The sequence below is a fragment of the Zootermopsis nevadensis genome, unplaced genomic scaffold (genome assembly GCF_977971745.1).
Source record: "Zootermopsis nevadensis isolate Lab colony 2312 unplaced genomic scaffold, Znev_1.0 Znev_ptg000015l, whole genome shotgun sequence".
Classification (NCBI taxonomy): Eukaryota; Metazoa; Arthropoda; class Insecta; order Blattodea; family Termopsidae; genus Zootermopsis; species Zootermopsis nevadensis.
This window is the reverse complement of record NW_028259147.1, coordinates 7,051,128-7,066,531: the sequence shown is the minus strand read 5'-3', so window position 1 is coordinate 7,066,531 and position 15,404 is coordinate 7,051,128. Positions and strand designations below refer to the sequence as shown.

The window sequence follows — 15,404 nt, the reverse complement described above, 5'->3', positions numbered from 1 at the left end:
AAAATAGGATCTTACATTTGAGAAAATAAAGAATACCCTTAGAATGTAGTCCTGTAGACATACTTAGGATTTTTTGTGAATTAATATTGAACCTGAAAATATTTTGTAAAGTATATTGCTTCTTACATTCCATGAAGCAGTAAGCCTTATTGCACTATCCACATTATGTCCGTACACTAGATTTGTTTCTTGTCCATCTTCACATGATCCTTTTTATCTTTTACATGCTGACCTCATCATCAGAAAAGGTAAGAATTAGCATCAGTGATTTGCTTTGGTATTTTTATGATGGGTGTACCTAGTGAAAGTTATTTTGCATAAATAAGCTTTATATCCTTAATCGAACTTGGGAAAGGCTATAACACGCCTAAATGATATTCTCAACTAAATTAATAGCACATCTAAGTTCGGAAAACGCCCTTTTCTTCTCAATTCAGAATGTGATATCTTCAGATGTCCTATTTGAAAACTTAGTTATTGCGTAATTTGGCATCTGTTGTAAGTGGATGAGAACATTTCTCACTGACATGAGAAAAAACGGGTTGATGGCTATCTTCGGTGTTGTTCCGCCATGTAATCTGGTAAATTTAGCTGACGTTTCAGTTTAAATTCACATTTCTGTGTGCTCGTGGGAAAATAGAGGGACGAAAACATGTCTGAAGCAAACTAGGAATTGTTAAATGTCGGCGGTTATGATTTTATTCACACGTGTGATGGCCCTCAGAAAAGTCACGTCTTTCTTTAACCGGGCCTTAGTATAATGCTGTTTGATATGTCTGACGTAATTTATGCAGGTCAATTAATATTCTTGGGATGTTAAAATCTAAGAGGTTACGATGAACAGGGCTCGAATGAGGGTGGCACAATAAATACGTCCAGGATTCCGATCGGGTAAGTGCCTTGAATCTAACTTGAATGAACTTAATTAACCAGGTTGAGTACCAGGAGGTCTAGTTGGACTTGGGGCCGTCTAATTTAAAATGTAAACATAACGAAGGGTTGACATTTGACGTTATATCTAGGTACTTTGAGGTGCTGAACGTCGGTGATCTGTGTAAGTTTTCTTTCCCGAACATCTTGTTTTCCCTCGATTATGCTTCTCATTGGTTGGATAAAATCGTTTCGAACTCCTCTCCCCTGTAACTCTTTCTCATAATTTGTAAATCAGTGAGCTAGATGTAAATTAAAACATCCAGTACGTTATTAAAACTGATCAATGTCGTACATATTCCGCTGTCTATGTGAAACTAATCCAACTATGTGCTCCACACTGTATTGTGCTACCACCTTGTAAGTGTAATAGGAACCAATTGCTGTATCGAGTTGAAGGCCGCCAGTGATCAGCTGTTCGTTCTATCGGCTGCCGACAAGTGGGAGTACGTGCTGCAGACAGCATTTTGGAGTTATTCCACGAACTACGTTCCTTCAGTTGTTTCTTTGGAGATGTCGTTTGATATAAATAAAGGAATACATCTAACGTGTTTCTTTGGAATGGGGTTATCCTATTACGCTTATGTTGTGGAAACGACCAAGGAGCATGACGAAAGTTATGTTGCAATGTGTGACATCAGTGAACACATGAGCTGTTCCAAAGCGTTCATGTCATCGTAAGTAAAAATATATTATCAACTGAGTATAGAGCCAAGGAACTTGGAAGTGTTTTTGTAAAAGTAAGGGACCTTCCTGTTACCTGCCATCCAGTTGTAGCAATTTGAGTCGAAGCTATGCTGACCTATTTAGTTCTGTTTGGTTCAGTCAAGTGATTTTAGGGTAGGTTAGATTGGGTAGAATAGGATTTGGTCAGGCGAGGTATGATTTTATTTTATTTATTTATTTTTAGTTCGGTTATGTTGGCATGGTTTAGGTTCCGTGTGGTTATATTATGTTACGTTATTTCAGCTATGATTAGTTTTCTGTAGGTTGGGTTACTTTAGTTTGGTTTTGGTTGTTAGTTTGGATTCGTTTTGTGTTTCTTGAACTTTTAGGTCTTATAGGTCTTACGTTTTACACTAACACCTTTGAATTTGGATTTCAGTTTATTCATTCTTATAAATTTCGAGTTGTTTCGCATATTTATATTACCGAACATGTTGACGCCATTGAATGACAACATTATGGCAATAAATCGATCTTATTTTGAACCGAATGGAGCTTCCCTCATGTAAATATATTACTAATTGAATTTTTGGTTGCATTTTAGGTATGGGAAAGGATTTGGGATTGCACGACACATTTTTGGCGAAGACTCTATACTGAATCAGCCGAACAGTCTCGGAGGAATGTTGTTTTATTGTGTGTTGATCGGGCTAAGTAAGTATAAACACTACCACGAGGTACATTCTACATATAACTTTGTGACGACCGAATCTTGGCTTATATTCCACTTAATGTGTAGAAATTTTATTATTAAATTTCGGTTTATTTAATTTTATTCGTAGTTTAGGTGCGTATTTGGATTGATTACTTTCTGTGTGGATAGTTACATTTACGAGTATACCCGTTCAGTTGAGTCGACTTTGTATATGTCTGTGATGATAATGATTCTGCCGATGGTGATTATATACATGGAAAAGTGACTTGTCGTGTACTGAACGACCGGGGTTAGATTCCAAGTAGGACTATCGGGATGTAGATGGTCTTCAGCCCCGAAGATGGAGGCACTCTATTCTTTTGAAATGTTAGAAAAGGGAAGAGCGCAGTAATTTCTGGATTATAAAACCGGACAAGTCGCTGTAGAGGTAAAACTTTATATACCAGTGATTATTAACTAGTATAATGAGACCACGTTCGTCCATCCTTGCGTCTTTTCCATCCGTGAGCTTCTTTAATCTCTAAACTACTCGGCGGATTCAACTTCAAGGATCTGTTTATTTGTAATTTATTTAAGGACGCTTTTCCAGTAGCTCAGAGAGGATGGTAGTGAACAATGAATTGGAAAGTATGTGGAAGGAAGCGGTCGTGGCCTAATTTAAGGTAATATCCCGGAATTTGCCTGGAGGGACTGAGAAAAACCCAGTCAGGATAGCCGGTCTCTGGGATGAGATTTGAACCCAGGGTCTCCCGAATACGAAGCAGAAATGTTAACCACTCGAGCAGTTTCAAGATCGTGAACTATGAACAAACTCATATGAGATGCGTTCTAATTTGCTGCAAGTAGGCCGTGATATTTGCTTCTCTTGTGATGTTGACTGGAAACTGCTTAATGGAATAATTTACGAACTTGATTTTCACTCAGCCTCCGCCGTTCCCCCGCCCACTGTGGCAGTTCTGCTCTGTCAACATGTTTTGTGAAAAAAATCTTAATGTTGCTTCGTGTCGTGGGCAGACAGACCCCAGTCTCGTTTTAACAGTGAGTTGGTTTTCAACGCTTGCTTTGTTTTCGGGAGGTCCCCTGTTCGAAACTCGTTCCGGAGACGGCTACCTATTGAATTTCACAACATAACCAGTTATCTGACTTCTTGGCACAGGGAATTGTTTTAAACAGTTAATAATAATTTGGTTCGTCAAATAATGACCTGATGTCATGAAGCGTGAATTTTCACCGTAAACACGACAAAAGGCACCATTTTACCCGTCTCTGAAGTAGTTTAATATAATTTATTTGAAAGCCTTTTTAGCGAAATCTATTTTAATATTATCCTATATTAGTCCATTTCTTCCTTTGGGGGGTTTCAACCTAAACGTTCCGGTATGTTACATGCTCTGGACGGAGTGCATGATCACGTTCACACTTCTGCCGCCTTGTGGGAAATGAGCTCCCGGCATGCTAGGACCCTCTGCACCCATTCTGGATGTGCTGATATAGAAAAACTTCCTCTGACGCAGGGACTCCGTCCATTGCTCATCCCAGCCCGTGATCGCTCACTTCCGAGCCTCCTGCATTATCATGTACAGTTATAATCTCTTTCGGCCCTCCGTAAATCCAGCAGTTGATAAAGTGTCCTAAATAGACGATTAATAAATGCACACATGCGCGTATTTCATTCTGTGTGGCGAAGTTCAAGTCTCAAGGTCACAATGAAGTGTTTACTTAAGCCACAGATCGACGTTCAATAATGATAACGGCTTATCGGAGAGCGTGCAAAGATGAATTACGCGTGGTGCACTTATTCCTCGAGGTTATTTTTTAAATGGCCATCAGGCAGAAGGAAACCGTCTGAAGATAAATCTTGTGCTTCAAAAACTATTAAAGAGCTGTTAGTTATTCCCTCTGACCAGATATACCGTTATAAATATACCAAGAGGCATGAAAGAAGCATTACTAGTAATGTGCACACTGTATCCACTATCAGTGAAACACAGTAACACATTTACGATAACTCTCGGGGTATGAAACACAAGATTATGTTTTTTTTATAATAGCTGAGGTCACGCGATCTTCTAGACCTTTTAATAATGTCTTGCCAGTTTTCTAGTTAGTGTCTTATCTTTCTATAAATATTACAGATATAAAGACGGAGAAAATTGCATAATGAAGAATGCACTTTCGTCAGCTATTATAGCATTTATACCAAGCGGAAGAGGAATGCAAACAAAATTGTGGTCGTAAAATATCACGTAAATAATAATTTAAGTCAATTCCTTTATTAGTGTGTCTGGCAAAAGCAAACGACCTATGAGAAGGCAAACACATTAAACAAGAACAAAGGACAAATAAAAAGGCCTATATATGATAATGTAACACTTTTTCTTATCATTAAAATATCCTAAAAGGCGACACTGTTTTTACTAAAAATATTAAAACATCAGCGTGTGTAATTTACAGCAATGACGCATCTACCTGAATAATGATGATGATGACTATAATTGTTTCCATGAACAGATTTCGTGTGCAATGTGTGGGCCACTAAGCTGATGCTCGTTCTTGCAGCCGTGTCCAACCTTCTGTCCGTCTACCTGGCTTACATTCTCTACTTTATATTGTACGATTTCTGCGTGGTCTGCGTCAGCACATACGGCATCAACTTAATTAACTTTTTACTGATCATCGTAAAACTTCGGAGACTGTCTCGTCACAAAGACTGCGGGCCGCAGCTCAGGTCTGCCCGTAAGAAGAGGAACTAATCATCACCTGGACCAATGGTCATGCTTTCTACACAGTGACCACACTCTCGTGAATTTGAAGGGAGACGGAAATGCAGCAGAGACAGCGCATTCGGCCCGAAAGCCTGATGGATGTGATAGAATTTGGTCGATGACCTATTACCAAATATTTACCTTTGATGTATGTATCTTATCTCAGGAAGAGGAAGTGGAAACATGCGATAGATGGAATAAGCATGTTACTTTATAATTTTACGTACCATTATGCATTTTTTGCCTGAGTGCAGTTAGTTACCCGAATCAGTCCAGATGAAATTTGGCGTATGAAATTAAAATACAAGATTTCGTATCAACAGATTTTCCAACTTTCGAGGCGTTTCATTGAATCGAGCGCATATATTTTATATTAGTATTATGCTCCTTTTACAGTGCACTTGTACTTTAATTTTCAACGACGTGTTTCGGCGTTTAGGCTATTAGCAGCCAAAAATTACATGCGTTACGTAAATACCAAAGCAGAATGCTTGATACAGAAGCTACGTAAATAAAATATGTACTAGATCATCCTGATGATAAAATGTTCTTCTTTGAGCCTTGTCGGTGTAACGGTGTTGTCAACACAGGAAGGTGAGTGTTCTGTTGCTAAGCGGATAACTCTAAGCCCTTTTTCCTTTATAGAATCAGTCTAAAGTATGTGTACCATTTGTGAGATATGAGGTTGTGATGTTGATGATGACGACGACGACCCGAGTTTTGGTGCCATTTAGACTTGTCGGTACATGTCAACGTTTCGGAGAAACATACTTTCTACATGTTCAGGCCTGAATTGGCGATACTTGGTGACTCTTTATTGGCCTGGAAATTTTTCTTTCTCATTCCTGATTGGCCCACTCCTTAAATATTTTCTTTATTTAACCTTACGTAAATCCACCCATTTCCCAGCATCGCCACTTCAGCCTTGAAGATGGAAGCAATATGTTTCTCAGAAACGTCGTCGTCTACCAACGAGTCTACATGGCGCCAAAGCCCAGAACAACAACGCAATCATGTGTACGGTATTTACACTTGGAATAGGTTATTTGTTGTTGGCATGACTCCTGTATTACAAGAAGATTAAGAATGCTTTACACGAAGAGACGCAATTCACCAATTTTTATGGTTTTGTAATTCCAAACTCTGTGGACCATGACTGTCATTTGTTGTTATTAATAAACAAAGGGCATTTATATTTAAGACTGAGTGTTCTTTATATATTGAATGCAAAGTAACTGTACCTTGTGCAACATCAGTGTCATTAGGACGCGATTATAAAATGGGTGAAGAGTTCTGCATACAAATTTATAAGACCTCTATGAAGTTGATAACCTCGATTATAAACAAAGCCTCAGTCTGTAACATCCAGTATCTGCATGGGCAATACAACTGCGCAAGATACTTAGCAGAACGCTGTGATATTTCCTGGTCTCGTACAGAATAAATATAACTGTAGACGACGTGGCTGTTTTATATATTATGTATAAGTGTATCCCGTGATATAATCCTTCTGGAAAGGGGCGCACGTATCCTGGAAATGTAAACGAGCTGACGTGCTCCATTGCCTAATGATAGTGACTGGCTTCATTTAAGAGATTCATCAGAACAGGCACCCTTTCATTTCACCCGAAGACAATTAGACCCCACAACAGAGTAAGTCATATTTGTTGAAAGTTATAAACAATTCCCAAATGAAATTGTTTCACGTGAATTTTATCTCCGTATTTTAAAACGTCAATGCATTAGATACGCTTTGCTGTCTATCAGACTTGTTTTAATTTGAAGTCCATTTTAGACCGTAAACCAGTAGATAGATCTCTTTCTTACATCGGAAGTTTCAGCTCGAAAACGTGTGTTTGTCAAGCAACTACGAGAATTGCAAGATGTGGCAACAAATCTGTTCGAGGCCGGCCAGTTTTTTATGCTATTACTACTTAAGACGGTTGAAGTGCTTCGTGTCTTATGTTTTTGTTCCTGTTATGTAATTACACATAAATCTGCCTTGCATGTTGTTCTTACGGGCTGGACACGATTAAGTAACCGAAAGGTGCAGGATCTTTGTTGAGTAATTTAAGTTGATTAGCTGGCTAATCAATTTTTCGCTTTATGAGAACCGAAGATTCGTCACTGTGTTCAGACAAGTCACCAGTGGATCCTATCCAGTGTTAGTGAACCCAGTCCACATCTTCACACATTTTTCTTGATTATCAGTTTTAATATTATCCGTACATGTACGCATAAATCTCTCAAGTAGTCTCTTATCTTGAGGTTTTTGCAATAACGCTTTGTATGGATGTCTTACTTCTCTCGTTCGTGCTACGTGTCCAGTTCGTTTAGTGGTCTTTGTTTTATACTGTCATTATTACGTAAACTGAACAAATTATGGAACTCCTTATTGTGCGTATTGTTCCATTTTACTACTGTATTCTCTTCCTTGTATGCAAATTCCCCCTCCAGCACTTTGTTCTCAAGCACGTTAAAATATATGGTCTTTCCTCAGTGTAACACATCATGAAGCCCCGTATAAAATAACGGGAAAGTAGTTTTGTATGTTTTCGTCTTGTACCCGAGCATTACAGATGTTTACACAGGAATATTAACGTGTTTTACCACAGTCGATTCGTATGTTAGCAATGAATACCAACACGTTGCACTTCACTGACATATCTGATTTGTCATCGGTTTCTGCAGTCATGCTAACTTTCACGTTCGTTATCGTGTGCAGGTCTTCACATAAGCGCCAAACAAATATCAAGAAAGATATTGTTTGACATACTCTAAGGACTCCAAAGGTTTTACGTGCAGCTGCATAGCTCAGTCTGTAAAATGGCTCGCTGCAGCCGGACGACCAGAATTCGAAGGCAAAACAACCTGAACGTGACACTTTGTGTCGAAGTATAGGATTCGTGGAGTTTGATCTTCATTCATCCATTGCTTGGTGATTCGTCGCAGGGTGAATTATATTCTCGAAGTGATAAACGCGGTCTTCCCCTGCAGAACTGTGTTTAGAGCAATAGCGTTACACCTATGACAGAGAAGTTTCCTATAGTGCAAGGCGTTAGAGCAGGGTTTAACAGATGTTGACTGGGTTACGAATAGTGAATATCAGCAGCTTCTGTTTCTTCGAGCTATTAACTGGACTGTGTTTGCTTGCTGAGCTGTTGTTTTTGAGGTAATTTCGGTGAAGATGTTCGCTGTAGGTATGATAGCATTCTATCACATATTAAAGCGAACTTCGTGAATATAGGCCTACATTTATAAAACACGATCGTTGCTGGCATGTTTCTTCGTTTCATGTATACGTTGTTTTTTCCTGTTTCCTTTTCTCTTATTTTCTGTTTAATCTCGCACTATGCGTTTTTTTCTTACCACGACACTGTAATACATCGTTTGTTGTGTAAACTGAATTTTACGTTGTAACTAATGTGTCTTAGGTGGATTTACTGTTAGGAGATAAATACGTCTGATTGCTCACATGTATCGCACAAATGCTTAATGACAGCGAGGGATGAATGTACGCGTCGAATTTAATAATCTGTTAATCTGAGTTGTGTACGCAAAACACCTTGTCCACCTAACACCGGGTTTTTGTAGTTTACAGCTTCAGAATAACTAGACACGGTTCGAATTATGAATGAACGTAGGTTATACGTTTTTATATAACGGGGGGGGGCCTGCTTTAGGAAAGGCCATATTTCATTCATTAGAGAGAGATTTCTAAGTAATGTCAGGATAAGAAACGTGCACTGCTGTGGGTCAGAAGTTCGTAGATTTGTTGTGTTACCACACGGATGGCTGTTGAAATCCCTAGTCATCTAATAAGATGAAATGAATTGCTTGCCTGACTTTATACTCGTAACAATATTACGTGCGTCATGGGTCCAACGCCAAGTAAGGCAAGTTGGGACCACTCCTAGACCAACCGGTCGCTTTGGCAACTAACCAAGAGGAGTTGAGATCTGAGTTTCACCGTGAATGAGAGGGATGCTATTGCTAAATACAGTCGGAGGCCATAGTGGCTTGCTTTTTATGGTTTCTGCAGAAAGTGCCAACGATTTTGACGAACCAATTGAGGTTCTTACGGTGTTGAACACTTTAATATTCGTCTTCTGGGTTGTACCGCTGTGTAGACTTATAATAGGTCATAATATAACGTTTTGGATGAACATACTGCCTTCATCAATGCCTGAAGGTGAAAGAAATATGTTCCTCCGAGACTTTAGTATATGCCTACAAGATCATACGCCTTTAAAACGTAAGACATCAACATCGACATCTTCATTACGGTTGGGACCTCAAATTTTATTAAGAGGAATGTTGCATGAAAGATGCAGGCGCTGTCTCCAGTTTCATAAACCTATTGTGAACAAAATTAAAAAAAATATAATGCAAGTTTATGATAAAAGTGGGCTCAAAATGGTACATTTTATGACTGAATACGGTTATCAAATAGTAGCTTAGACTAACTACAAGAATCGCGTATGTTGGAGTTGCACCCTTCCTTTCTAACGTATTAATTAAGGACTGAATTTCCCAAAGACTATGTTAAATGTATATTACTTTAATATAGATCTGTAACATTTCTGGAAGAAACTGCATGCATAACGGATTATGTTGAGTAGCATGGACCCAAGGAGAAGGTTCTCAATGCCAGTTTCTGTCCGGATGCCGGCACTTCTGACTGAGATTTGTCATAAATTTTCTGTCTCTCCACATTACTACTGGGACAGTACATGAAAGTTGTTTCGGCTTCATAATTGGTGATCTGTCTCCAATCTTGGGGCGATTCAATTAGAATCTGTGAAGAATGGAAGTGAGGCGGTATCTTGTTCTTAGGTCGTTACAAAGAATCATCCAAATCTGAGGCTCCTAATGATCATTTATAACATAAGACTCTTTAGCGCCCGACACCCAGCTACCAAGCCGAAGGGTCACCCGCTATCTGTTGATTTCTACTGCTTATTAAACATATTCGCAGCTATCTTCCATATCCGGAGGCCGTCTTCACTTTAACCTGAGGATGCACAGTAACGTGATGACAATGGACCTTCTCTTACTATCCCGGTAAACAGCCAGAGAAAAAGAGATCCAGGTAGGTCGAAGCTCGTGTTGTGTACTAATGAACGCGAACACGTAACGTGACAGTTATTCGTAAAATGACGTAACAGATTTGACGTTCTTTACTTAGGAGTTCCATCGCCGACTTTCTCTAGTTTTATTCAACTTCATATAAGCTGAGCTACGGTTTCCGGCTTTCTTAAGTTGCTTGATTTAATTAACCTAATTAAGCGATCTATATAAATACAAATTACGATGTTTCTCTTTATGTACGCCTAATATAATTAATTTTCAAGTTCATTTCTGCTTCCAGTGGTTTGTCTCCTAAGATGTTTTGACAATGGGAAGAAGACAGACGAAATTTTTATATTGCACATCGACAAGGGTTGATTCCGTTATCTTCAGATGATGATATGTTATGACGTAGCAGAAACAATGAGGATTGCTTTACCTTGAATAAGAAATCTGAAACACAATGCACTGCGTGTTGGAGTTAGCATGTAGGTCTTTATGACGTCATATGTTCTTGTTACTGAATACATTGAACATTATGAAGTGATAAGATCTCAATTGGCAACACAATTTTTATTTATACTCGTAACTCGGATGAAGGAATCAGAATATCAATGAAGACAGCGTTTGGAAAGCTGCCACAAAATACCAAGAAGAAAATGACAGAATAGTATTAAAATAGATTTTGAGAAAGTGAGTTTTGAGAATAAGAAATGGATGGGACTGAATGTGATTGGCTTTTATATTAGAAAGAAGATGGCTGTCTTCTTGGATGTTCTGCCGTGTAGTGTGGTAGACATTGACTGCCGTTTCAGAGGTACTTACTGCCTCCGTCATCAGGGCGATAATCCATTGGACTGGTTAGGAACGGATGTAGAGCGGAGAAAAACTCCTTTCGTTCTTAGAAACGTGTATCTAACCCACGTTGTCCAGCCCATAATGAACTATCCAGACTCAAATATTATTGATTCATCGATGTTAAATAACCAAACAACAGCCACTACACCGTGTCGCTCGATATGCCACAGGCAGCTTGAATAAGGGCGCTGAAGTATTCAGCGACGAGATTCTAGCGCTGTTACAGTGGGCAGGAAGGTGTCTTCTAGAACCATTCCAGGCAGTCTCTCTCGCCTACGAGAGAGAACAAGTCTTCGTCGTGCCAGTGGCCTTACTGGTAGTCTCTGGCTAGCACGGGCGCGTCGGACAGGCACTTGGTTGTCTGTCACAGTGTGATTTAACACCTGTTAACAGTGTTCTCTATACGGTAACCAAGAGAAGTGCTCGTATAATTCTGAAGTTGTTACGGAACAAGTATTGTCATTTGTGACCGTGTGTTACTGCAGGGGACATTATCGATTTTAATTCGAGATCTTGGAGATCAACATTCCTAGTAAGTAGTAATTCACATGTTTATTTGCCGTATTTATCAAAATTTAATACGCTACGGAATATAATATGCATACAAATTTTGAAAGCTAAAATTAATGAAAAAAACATTTATTGAATAATTTCGAAATACCAAATATGCCAAGTGCCTGGTTCTTAAAAGTTAAGCAATTTAATGCTTTTATGAGATACTACAGTTTACTATTATTAGCTTCACAGGAAATCGCCGCTGAATCCTGCACTAACCAAACATCGATATACTAAGCATTTAACAACCGTACACCGGTATTCATTAAAAGTCCTTCTGCATGATTTCTGGTCTACACATAGAACATCCTTAACTTTAAAATAGATACATTCAATCCAAACTCGTCAATTATTGTATTTTAACTAATGTCGCAAAACAAAGAAAATAACGCATTTAAAGAGATGACGACATGTTCCTTTCAGTAAAATGAATGACAAGCAGAATTAAAAATGCGCGAATAGAATGCGCAGTCGATTTTTTTTGCAGTTATTTTTGACTAAAAGGTGCGCAGTTAATTCGGGCACATACGATATCAACCAAAGTGTTAATTGTCTCTTAATGGCTGGTAATAGTACGCCAAAAGTCAAACACCTGTTCAGACACCAGATTCAGACCTATAAGGGCATTTACATGTGTGCTCAGTTTCAGATTTTAATTACATCTACAAGTGCCATAAAAAGTAACAAAAGGCTTTGCGTCTGAAAACGACAGGTAATTTATTATAACAGATTAATATGCGTTGACTACTTATGCACGACTTTTTATCAGGATGTCTGTATTATGTTAGGCACACTTATAATCCACAGCGCCATAAAGGTTTGGTAATTTTGATATTAGTGAGCGAAGAAATATGTACCATGAGATGATTTTCATTGGCATAAGATTTATACAGATTTAATGTAAACGGATTAATTTATCTGGCAGTTATTATTTGGGAAAATATAATGCAGACATGGCTTACCTTATAGGATTTGAGACTTTCGCGGCGAATACAATCAATAAAATCTGTTTACCGTAGTAAACCGACGTTTCGGGAACCAGTTAAAGCGGCTGATTGCCCGAGAAGATTTTATTGATGGCTTGTCTTTTTTATTAAACTAAAGAGTGGCGCTGAACTGACTTTTATGTTCCAACTGAAACTGGCGCAAAAGATATTTCGAATTCTGGCATGACTGCGTGCTGTTTCCATCATCCATAGAGCGTCTGACATAGATGTGGAAAGTATCGGGTTCCAAACCCCGCAGAACAGCATCTAGCTGACGGTTTGTGGCCTTCATCGGGATTTTTATGTTATTTAACGAAATTGTTTTAGCAGCACGTTTTATAACCTAGAGTGTGAAATGAGATGAAACTATTACAGAAAATAGTGCTTAGGTAAGGATTTAAAAGGAGCCGGTTATCGCCTTTTGGGGGGAAGTATCCTTTTACTCTTCTAGAGAGACAAGAGGGAACCACAAACACGTTAAATCATCAGTGTTGTGCCCGGACGGGATTCAAACCATCTAGGGCTTTACCAGTACAACCTTGTTGTTGTACTCTTAGTCCTTCCAGGAAAATACGTGGAAAATTACAAACAAAAGTCTTAGTCTGTTTAGTGTTTTACTATGAGTTTGCAGTCTCTTTTGTTCGCCCATACATTCTCAACTGCAGTTCCATTTCAGTCTCCTTGATTTGATTACTTTAATTACACAGGTGAAAGGACTAACAGCAGAGCTCTTCGTTATGCAATTGTCTCCATTTTTCCGTTTCTCTTCTCATTATCACTTATATGGACACCGAAGTACTGATGATTTCTATAGCCATTCGTGGGTAAGAAATTGCGACTCGTACGTTGACAACTAATCGGTGACGTAACTCCCGATGTTTGAGAAAGTGGTCAGGTGTGCTGTGAGAAAGTTTTCTTGAAAAATATCTGCTTCCATAGTGAAGATATCTTGAAAAAATACATCGATGATAATAAAAGAACTTTTTGATGCAGTGCTAAACACCTAAACGTATGAATAACTAACTACGAGATAAGCGATTAGGATCAACGGCTGACAGATGAACGGATTATTATTTTGTTTGACACAAGATCTACCTGTAGATCGGCTCTGGATCTCACGACACGTCTGTTAGGTACTGGAGGATACTTCCTTCAGGAGTATATGTTGGCCAGTGACTTTCGTAGTAGGATTTGAGGTTTCCACGGCGGTGATTCTGAAGATAGCTGTCTTCTGGGTTATTGCGCAGCGTAGTCTGGTAGAAGTTAAGGATAATGTTAAGAACGAATTTAAGGAAATACCTGAGGAGTTATAACGTTTGTTAAATTAATTTATAACAACGACAAATTTCAGACGTCTGTCAACAATGCTCTGTATTGCCCTTTTTCCATAACAGGAAGTATGTGGATTAGCTGGTTCTAGCAACCGCTGTACCAGTAGTCACTTGTTAAAAATTTAATAGCGTAATAAAGAAAACTAAAAATTGGTTGGAAACACGAATTCGGCATAATTATGGTGCCACTAAATGCTGATTGGATTAAGGTAGTACCATAAAATATGATCCTAGTTTCTACGCTTTGGAAATTTAGCCAGGTATTTAACTCATCTGCACTTCGAAATGTCAGTGCATTCTTTACAATACGCTCTCTATTGAAACAACCCTCTAAATTGGCTTTAAAGTTACATATCAAAAGCAGAAGGTCAGGTAGGATAGTGATGTACAACAGGGACAAGGAATGTTAATAGGAAGACGGGCTAAGCCAGGGAGACTGTACACATATGCTGGTTCGTATGCAGGACTACCGCTTGTACTGTTGAGCGTGAGGTTGTCCTCCGTGGTCTTGTATCACGTGGAAGTTCCCTGAAGGAATTCTCTTCTATATCAGTGTACAGCCACGTGAAATATTTCCGGTACACTATAGTAATCAACAAGTTATGCCAAGGCATACACAGAATTCTTCTACATGAATTTTTAAAATGATTTCTTTGTAATTTTACTATGATATCTCGGTCTTTATGTTATTAGTTGTAACAAATATTGTAACAATTAGAATGTGTTTTTTCTTCATACCGTAAAATGTGTTCTCTTACTGATTTAATTCATGATATGTCTCTGACGTCGTTGACAGAGCTATTTTACCTTTCGGTCACTATAACCTGTCACCATTCGTATGACTTAACAACAAATTAAATCTGGATATATAATGATTAATATTGTCTTTCAATATCTTTCAACAAAACTTAGCTCAGTTACCAGCATTTTCATTAGTGATGTTCCAATAACGTATTTTTCATTTCGCTATCGTAATCTTTCTTCAGTATTGTGACTGTAATTCCCGTGTCGGAAATTGTCGGTCTTACATAATTTCAGATATAAGTGTAATGTTGCAAAGCTGTCCACAACTAATCAAAATTTATTTCTCTTGTATTCTGTTAAATATTTATCACATAAAAAGTGCCTGAAATAGAACTGGTATATTTTAATAATATATGTATATTTTGTTACGAAGAAATATTTTGAGCATATGTTTTACTTCAATTTGTCTGTGCAATATAGAACAACATGACCATAAGGGAAATTCTGCATTTTGCTGTTTTATAACGATGACTAAGAACAATTGAAGCTAGGCATGTGAAGTTTAGATTATAGGTGGATAATAAGGATACGTTTTAATATGGCGCTAAACATTGAATCTCTATCTGACAAATATCAGTAGTTTAAATTTACACTAGTGTAAATTATGAGCAGGAAAGTCATGTAACTAATTCGTATAATTAACCGTTTGTAAATTGTGTTATTCGCTGAACACATAAATTATTTACCTAAAATTAATGGTCATAAGTTTTTCTCTGAACTTCTT

General features: G+C 38.2%; 2 protein-coding genes across 3 annotated transcripts in view; both read left to right on the top strand.

The window, feature by feature from the left end:
* Positions 1-1,329: 1,329 nt before the first annotated feature.
* Vkor (Vitamin-K epoxide reductase) lies at positions 1,330-6,536 on the top strand. 2 transcript variants are annotated; one of them, XM_087349173.1, is made up of 3 exons: positions 1,330-1,607; positions 2,201-2,310; positions 4,871-6,536. In XM_087349173.1, exons 1-3 carry the CDS (start codon positions 1,444-1,446, stop codon positions 5,062-5,064), a joined length of 468 nt encoding a protein of 155 aa, XP_087205299.1. In that variant the 5' UTR covers positions 1,330-1,443; the 3' UTR covers positions 5,065-6,536. The 2 variants fall into 2 exon arrangements, with proteins under 2 accessions (XP_087205299.1, XP_021922583.1); XM_022066891.2 differs by having other exon boundaries at positions 1,333-1,607; positions 4,823-6,536.
* A 4,735-nt stretch (positions 6,537-11,271) lies between these two features.
* chas (chascon) overlaps positions 11,272-15,404 on the top strand; it is an 83,157-nt gene continuing 79,024 nt past the window's right edge. Inside the window, exon 1 of the mRNA XM_087349165.1 lies at positions 11,272-11,536. The gene's annotated coding sequence lies outside the window, so the exon portion shown is untranslated. The remainder of the gene's footprint in view (positions 11,537-15,404) is intronic.